This window comes from Callithrix jacchus, chromosome 2 (genome assembly GCF_049354715.1).
Source record: "Callithrix jacchus isolate 240 chromosome 2, calJac240_pri, whole genome shotgun sequence".
NCBI lineage: Eukaryota > Metazoa > Chordata > Mammalia > Primates > Cebidae > Callithrix > Callithrix jacchus.
Window position 1 is genome coordinate 149,215,924 of NC_133503.1, and position 9,022 is coordinate 149,224,945.

A 9,022-nucleotide genomic window follows, 5' to 3' on the forward strand; every position below is an offset into this window, starting at 1 on the left:
AAAATAAACAAAAACAGGAAAATACAGGCTCAGGAACTCTTAAAATTTGGCCGCCTAATTTTATTGGCTTTTATGTGTCTTGTTTTACTCTTCTTGGACCGTTCATTTTTTTAGTTTCAGAAATCCTATCCTGAAGTCTACCAAGAACGATTTCCTACACCAGAAAGCGAAGCACTTCTGTTTCCTGAAAAGCCCAAACCAAAACCACAGCTGCTAATGTGGGCACTAAAGAAGCCTTTCCAACCATTTCAAAGAACTAGAAGTTTTCGAATGTAATAATACTTCCATAGCAACAGGAGTTAGAGACCACTGTTGTTGTTTTGAGTGAATGGTTGTTAAGAGAAAGACTATGGTGGTGGAAGAAAGAAAAGCATAAAACAAAGACTACTGAAATATAGATAAAGATTGCCTTACTTTTAAAAAAAAAGTCGAACCATTAGTATTTTTATAAAACTCAATGCTATTTTTAAAGTGTACAAATCAGTTAAAATTTATGAGTCAAATATATAGTGATAATGTTAACATGTTTGTAATTGTTACAAAATTTAAGGGTATTTTTTATATCTTTGTTTTATTCTTCGTGGTGTTTATTAAATAGTTGTTTGTATCTATATCCTAGTTACTGATATCTTTATTAAAGCCTTAAGACTTAACTTTAAGTCTTAAAAATAGTATGTATACTTGAATAAGAAAGACACTGGGTGCTGTTACTGTGATGCTTTTGACTTAGTAGCCAATTGTGATTTCTCCTGTATAAATTCCAGTTTTTATTGTCGCACACAAATTTTTTAATGTCCTGTATTGTGATGGCTGTGTCCTTTATTGCAGATTTATTGGATGTTATGACAGATTTTGCTAAAGCTGGTGTTTTTATAACATATATATTCATTGATATTTACCTGTAAATGGAGTAGATTTTCATCTGCCTGCGATGGTATAATTTCAGTCTTAGCGAAAGATGAAAGGTTGAGCTGGATCAATTCTTTGGTTACCCTTAGACCTGTGATTCTAAGTCAAACATAAATGAGTTAAATAAAATGAGGCTACTTCCTTTCTAAATATATTTTCATCCTTTTGAAAGTAAGTGAAATGTAAATAAATACCATCTATTTTTTTTTTAAATGCCATACTTTGTGTTTCTTTTTTGGCATTTATTTAGATGAGTTAGAGAGCATCCTCAAATGCCTTTACTAGTGGTCTCACGTCAGCCATTTATTTCTGTGAGAAAGTAAAAAGTAAGATTTGGGCTTTTGCACTGACTGTCCTTTAGGTGAGCACTTTGTCAATTTTTTAGTGTTGCTTTGCCCTTTTATAAAATTGTGGTTCACTTGGATTATGGAGCACCTGAAAGTCTTCCTCTGAGCACAATTCCCCAAAAAGCTGAGAGTGACACCCACTAGTTGGCTTGCAGTACTCCTTGGACTGATTTTTCCTTGCACCAACGATTTGCTCCTGTTCTCTTGTAGCAAAATACCTCCTACGACTGATGCAGATTTTGCTTTTAAAAATATATCAAAGTATTCCTGTTCATTTGGGTACCGCCATACAGTCCAAATATGTAATGTAATGGGCAATTTTTAGTGTTTGAGGATTCATTCTCAGACTTTGGCATTCTGTTTAGAGCAAAGAATAATTCTTCTTTCTGCTTTATTTAAACTCCAAGGTAGAGTTTATTTTTCAGAATCTCTTTTCCTGTTGCTGTATTTGGAAGTTTATGTGGATTTTTGCTCCTTTTTTTGTTTCATTTTTAGACTACCTATAGAAAAAAGTATAACATACTTATGGAGAGATCATAAAACATAAGCACCACTTAAATGTGAAATTGAAAAATAGATAATAGCAATTATCCAAAGTGGTTGTGCCAATTAATACTCCCATTAACAGTGTATGCGAATTCCTCTTGTTTAATATCCTCATCAAGATTTGCTATTGTCAGAGTCTGAAATGTTGTCAGTGTGGTGAGTATTAATAGTGTCTGATTATGGTTTTATTTTATTTTCATGATTATTGATATGGCTGAACATTTTTTCCCTTTTTTTTGACTTTTTCATCTTTGTACATATTTTAATATCAGACTGTCAAACCTGTACACACACAAAGACACACGTACACCCCTTGTTTAATTTTCTTAAAATTTTGATTGTATTTAATCTATAGATCAATTTGCAGAGAATTGCTATCTGCAATATTATGTCTTCTAGTCCATGAACATGGCTTACCCATTCATTTATTTGAAATAAGTTAGAAAAAAGTTGTTTTTTCTGTAAATATTTGAAAATCTTTTGTTAGATTGTTCCCAAGTATTTGCTACTTAAAAAAAATGTTAGTATCAAAATTTTCAGAGGATAGTACCCATCTCTTGCTTCCACAGTTATTCAGCTGATCAGTGTTTATGTTCAATTCTTTTATAAATGATGGTGGTGTAAAATTTCCTTGTACTGTTTGTTGCTTGTATATGATATAAAACTGATTTTTGTTTCCTGAGTTTTGTATCCAATGGAACCTTGTTAGACTTACTTATTAATTCTAAATATTTAATGTGATTCTTTTGCATTTTCTGCATACCAGGAAAAAACAGCATTTGCTTTTCCTTTCTAAATTGTCCTCAGTAATCCTTGTTTCCTGGTATTTAATATCTTGTGTAATCTCCTGTTCTTGAGTGTGGATTGAGCTAAAATGACACATTTCTAAAGAACAGAATACATCATCAGTGATGGGCTATCACTTTAGAGATTAGATTCCAAAAAGACTGTGGCTTCCATCTTGCTTGTCTTCCTTCTTATTCTCTCTGGCTTGCTCTTAGGAAAGCCAGCTGTCATGTTGTGAGCTGCCCTTTCAAGAAGCCCATCAGGCAAGGAACTGATGTCTCTGGCCAACAGCCAGCTTGTGCAGGAAGCCTGCCGACAGCTTTATGAGTGACCTTGAAAGTGGGTCTTTCCTTGGTTGAACCTTGAGGTGACTCTAATCCCAGCTGACACCTTGATGGAGACTTGAAAAACTCTGAGCTGGAGGATTTAGCTAAGCTGTGCCTGGATTACTCCACAGAAACTGTGGTATAATGTTTATTGTTTTAAGCCACTTAACTGATAGTAATTTGTTATAAAGTGATCTAGATACAATATGCTTTCCAATCTTTATTGCCTGCCTGCCTCTCTCCCTCCCTCCTTTTCTTCTTTTTTGTCTCAGGCACTGGAGATCTTCAGTACAGCAGTTCCTGGTTTTCCTTTATCTTCTGTTTCACTTTGTACAGTTTCAGTTAGCGATGCTCAACCAGAGCCAGAAAATATTAAATGGAAATTTCCAGAAATAAGTGATTTGTAAGTTTTAAATTGTGTGCTGTTCTTACAGAATGATGACATCTTGGACCGCCCTTTGTCCACTCTGAACATGAATCATCCCTTTGTTTGGTGGATCCGTGCCTGGTAGACCAGGTGCATTGTCAATGAGCAATAATATTTTGAAAGGAATCTTTATTTATTTATTTAGCAGCAGATCTCAATAGTGGGCTTAAAATGTTCAGTAAAATGTGTTGTAAATAGATGTACTGTTATCCAGGCTTTGTTGTTTCAATTATAGGGCACAGGCAGAGTAGATATAGCATATTTCTTAGGGGCCCAAGGATTTTTTGAATGATAAATAAGCACTAGCTTCAACTCCCAACAGAAGAGTCAGCTTATTCTTTGAAGTTTTGAAGCCAGGCATTGGCTTCTTTCTAGCTAGAAAGTCCAAGATGACATCTTCTGTCAATAGAATGCTGTTTTATCTACAATGAAAAGTTATTGTTTAGTGCAGTTACCTTCATCAGTGATCTTAGCTAAATCTTCTGGATAACTTGCTTCACCTTGCACTTTTCAGTTATGGAAGATGGCTTCTTTCCTTAAACCTCATGAACCAAGCTCTGCTAGGTTTCAACTTTTCTTCTGCAGCTTCCTTGTCTCTCTCAGCTTTTATAAAATTGAAGAGTTAGGGCCTTGCACTCTATTAGGCTTTGCCTTAAGGGAATGTTGTGGCTGGTTTTATCTTCTGTCCAGACCACTCAAACTTCATAAGGCTGCTTAGCTTTTGTGTCATATGTGTGTTTACTGGAGTGGTCCTTTGAATTTTCCTCAAGAACTATTTCTTTGCACTCATAACTCGGCCCACTGGTGCAAGAGGCCTAACTTTCAGCCTGTCTTGGCTTTCAAAATACCTTTCTCATTAAGCTCAAACATTTCTAGCTTTTGATTTAAAGAGAGAGACGTGCAACTCTTTCACCTGAACACTTAAAGGCCATTGTAGGATTATTAATTGGCCTGATTTCAATATTGTTGTGTCTCAGGGAATAGGGAAGCCCAATGAGAGGGAGATTGATGGGGGAATGGCTGGTGGGTAGAGCAGTCAGAACACATACATTTATCGATTAAGTTCTCAGCTTTATATAGGTATAGATTGTGATACCTCCAAACAATTACAATAGTAACATTAAGTTCACTGGTCACAGATCACCATAACAGATGTAATAGTAATGAAAAACCTTCAAGTATTATAAGAATTACCAAAATGTGACTCAAAGACATGAAGTGAGCACATGTTGTTGGAAAAATGGCACCGTGAGATTTTTTTCAATGCAGGGTTGCCACAGACCTTCAACTTGTGAAATATGCAGTGATCTGGATACAATATACAATATAATCTGTAAAGTGCAATAAAACCAGGTATGCCTGTGTATGTAGTGTTCATTACTATATGGTTTTAGGGCTGGGCATGGTGGCTCATGCCTGTAATCCCAGCAGTGGTCAAGGCCAAGATGGGAGGATTGCTTGAAGCCAGGAGTTTGAGATCAGCCTGGCCAACTTGGTGAAACTCCATCTCTACTAAAAATTTAAAAATTAGCTAGGTGTGATAGTGTGCTTCTAGTCCCAGCTACTCTGGAGGCTGAGACACCAGACTCACTTGAACCGGGAAGGCGGAGGTTGCAGTGAGCCTAGATCACACCACTGCACTCCAGCCTGGGTGACAGAGTGAGACCCTGTCTCAAAACAAAACAAAACAATATGGTTTCAGGAACCTATAGGGGTCTTGGCATATCCCTAGCAAATAAGGGGATGTTACTGTATAATGTGGAATAGAGTGGGGATCGCAGCAGCATCACCTTGTGCCTGATTTCAAAAAGGAAGATTTTAGCATTACAACATTTGTAGATACCCTTTTATAATGTTAAAAGAAATTTTTTCTATTTCTATTCTATTGTCATAACATTTTTGTTGCTTGTTTTAGCCATAACTTGATGTCAAATCTTAATCAACTGCCTTTCCTACCTTTGTTGAGGATTTTATAGGTTCTATCTTTTAGTCTATCATTCCACTTTGCATTTTGGGAGTGGCATAAATAGTATTATGATGTATTATTTGAATATAGATAGATAGATAGATAGATTGATAGATTCTGTTGCTAGTATTTACAGTTCTTAATCATGAGTAAAATTGTTCATGAGTAAAATTGGCCGAAAAATTTCCTTCTCTTACTATCTTTGTTGACTTTCTGATTAAGGTTATAAATTAAGCTGAAAATTACTCCCTTTTTCTGTATATGGTTGGAATGATTTCTTTCTTGATTCTTGGGTGGAACTTAGTTAACTTAAACATTTTTTTAAATTTAAATTTAAAATTTTTTAAAAATTATACTTTAAGTTCTGGGGTACATGTGCAGATCTTGCATGACTGTTACATAGGTATACACATGCCATGGTGGTTTGCTTCCTCCATCCCCCTGTCACCTACATTAGGTATTTCTCCTAATGTTATCCCTCCCCAATCTCCCCACCCCCTGCTATACCTTCCCCAGCACCCCAACCCACAACAGACCCTAGGGTGTAATGTTTCCCTCCCTGTGTCCATGTGTTAATGTAATTACACTGAAGTCAGAAAAATGGTTTGTGTAATTGTTGAGACTTGTTTCATAGCCTAGTATATGGTCAATTTTTGTTAATATTCTGTGCACATGAATATGAATTTTGCAGTGATTATAGTTTTTCTGTCTATATAAAATCTTGTTTACATTTTCTACATTCTTACTGATTTATTTTGTCTGCAGTGTGTGTGTGTGTGTGTGTGTGTGTGTGTGTGTGTATATTTTTTCATCTTTTTAGAGACAAGGTTTTACTCTGTTGCCCAAGCTGGAGTGCAGTGGTGCAATCATAGCTCACAGCAACCTTGGCTTCCTGGCCTCAAGTGATGCTCTTGTCTCATCCTCCAAAGTAGTTAGGACTACAGGCATGTACCATTATGCTCAACTAATTGTTTTCTCAAATTTTTTAGAGATTTTGTCTTGCTGTGTTTGTTACCCAGACTGGTCCCAAACTCTCAGTCTTAAGTGATCTTCCCACCTTGGCTGCATTTATATTTACTATTGAGAGAATTATTTTACATTTCTGATAAAATTCATTTTGAATTTTCATATTTTTCTGGTGGATTGACCTTTTTATTTGTCATTATAAAATGTCATTCTTTATTATTGGTAATGCATTTGTTTTCAATCTTTCTGATTTATATACTAGGTGTATCTCTTATAAACAGCATGTAGATTACATTTTAAGAAGCCACCTTCATAGTCTTTACTTTTAATTGTGGCATTTAGACAGTTGTTATTTAATATGATTACCCTAATTTGGGGTATATCTTTACTAATGCTTTCTAACTGGTTATCTTCACTTTCTTGCCTTTGTTTGGATTTTAGAAATAATTTCATGGTCTCTTCTGCTAATTTGAAACCCATGCACTCTGTTTCTTATCTTCTTGTTGGATTCCCTAGGAATTATGTCGTTTATACTAACATATCAAAAAAAAAATATATATATATATATATATTTTTTTTTTGAGTCAGTGTTTCGCTCCTCTGTCGCCAGGCTGGAGCACAATGACACAATCTCGGCTCACTGCAAACTCCGCCTCCTGGATTCAAGTGATTCTCTTGCCTCAGCCTCCTGAGTATCTGGGACTACAGGTGCATGCCACCACACTCAGCTAGTTTTTTGTATTTTTAGTAGAAACAGAGTTTCATAATGTTAGCCAGGATGGTTTTGATCTGCTGACCTTGTAATCCACCTGCCTCGGCCTCCCAAAGTACTGGGATTACAGGCCTGAGCCATCGTGCCCGGCTACTAACATATCAAAGTTTAAAGTTAGTTAGTACTTTTTCCCTAGTCTCAGACTATTTAGGGTCCTTAATGTAAGAACATCCTTCCAGTTAGATATCATTATAATGTATTATATTTTATTGCTTTTTAAACCCTGTAACATATTGTTTTTATTTTATATAGTCTTTGTTTACTAGATTTACCCACATATTTTACCACTTTTTTCTTCTTAAATTCTTTAAAATTTATCTGTAGTAAAGGTTTGCTTTATTTTTATCTGTAAACTTTTGAAATTTTTCCCTCAACATCTTTATTGAGATATAATTCACATAACCATACAATTCACCCACTTAAAATGTATAATTCAGTGATTTGGGATATGTTACTTTTTTTTTTAAGTTGTAGTAAAATATATAAATATATATAGCAGAAAATTTGTTATTTTAGCTGTTCTGTATTTAGTGTAAAGAATGCCTTCATTGTTTAAAGAAAGTTTATAAGTTATGGATGAAATGTTAGTCTCCTCAGATTTGTATGTTGAATTTCTAACCGCTGAAATGACAGTATTAGGAGATGAGGTCTTTGGTAGGTGATTAGCCCAGGAGAGTAGACCATGAGTAGAAGGAGTGACCTTATAAAAAAGAACCTACAGAGCTCTCTTGCCCTCTTTCTGTCATATGAGGATACAATGAGGTCAGTCCTGGCAGAGAATCCTCACCAGAACTGGACCATGCTTGCACCTTGATCTTGGACTCCCAGCCTCTTGGACTATGAGAAATAAAGTTCTATTTATAATCCACCCAGTGTATGGAACTTGTTATAGCAGCCCGAACTGACTAATACACAGTGTTCAGAATTCTAGCTTGATAGCTATTTTATTTCAGTATACTGTAGTTATCCCTTTGTTAGCTGGCTTTCATCATTGCTGTTTAAAAGTCATCTGCCACTCTAAATATCACTTCTTTATCAATAATATACCCTTTTCTTGGCAGGCTGCTTTTCTCTCTGTCTTTGGTGGTCTTTCATTCATGTTGCTATATCTTGGTGTGTAGTTTTTAAATAATTATCCTGCTTAGGATTTGCTTAGCTTCTTGAGTCAGAAGATTGAGGTCTTTTATCAGTTTAAATATTGCCTTTGTCACAATCTGTCCTCTGCTTTTGAATCTTTAATTAAACATATTAGATCTCACTTTATTCTCTGTCTCTTGATCTCAATATATGTCTATATTTTTCTCTTTCTATGCTGCCTTCTGGATAATTTCTTCAGAATGTTGTTACATTTCAGCACTTCTAGTCTTCTGGGCAATTTATGTATCCACTATTACGGATTTTACATTCATTTTACTGTCCATTTTACGGCCCAGGAAAATGAGGCTCAGTAAAGTTTGGCAGTATCCCTAAGATTCCTCAGCTTGTGAGTAAAATAGTTGGGAGTCAAAACAAGCACTGTCTAACTGCAAACTCCAGGCTCCTGACTAATGTCTTGTGTTGTTTTCCAATGAACAGTATTTTATGGTTTTTAGCACATTTTAGTTTGGATGTTGAGTTATAACCTCACATGTTATTTTTCAACCTATACCTTTAAATAAGATCTTAAATTTCTTTTTGATTTGCAGGATTTTCATTGTCTTAATCAGCTTTGCCAAATTCATTTCCTTCTTTTTTTTTTTTTTTTTGGTCTCGTTCTACAAATATATGCTAAAGATTTTTCACCAAATTTTCCACAAATTCCCACAAAGGATACTGTGACAGTGATGAAAACAAAGTCTGATGCTCTATAGACATGAGCATGAATTTGTTTTATTTTTAGGTATGATTTTTTTTAAAGTTTTTTAATGTATAATTGCTTTTATTTTTAGGTGTGATAAAAAATGTCATAGGGAGTATCATTGCTCTAAGAGACTCTGG

The 9,022-nt window shown here is 35.1% G+C and overlaps 1 protein-coding gene across 3 annotated transcripts in view; it reads left to right on the forward strand.

Annotated features, from left to right (window-relative positions):
- The window catches only part of DEPDC1B (DEP domain containing 1B), a 105,579-nt gene extending 99,537 nt beyond the window's left edge, over positions 1-6,042 (forward strand). For all 3 annotated transcript variants that reach the window (XM_035291537.3, XM_035291536.3, XM_078365473.1), the window contains one exon: positions 115-6,042. In XM_035291537.3, coding sequence (XP_035147428.1) covers positions 115-276 — 162 coding nt within the window. In that variant the 3' untranslated portion in view covers positions 277-6,042. The remainder of the gene's footprint in view (positions 1-114) is intronic.
- The last annotated feature ends 2,980 nt before the right edge of the window (positions 6,043-9,022 follow it).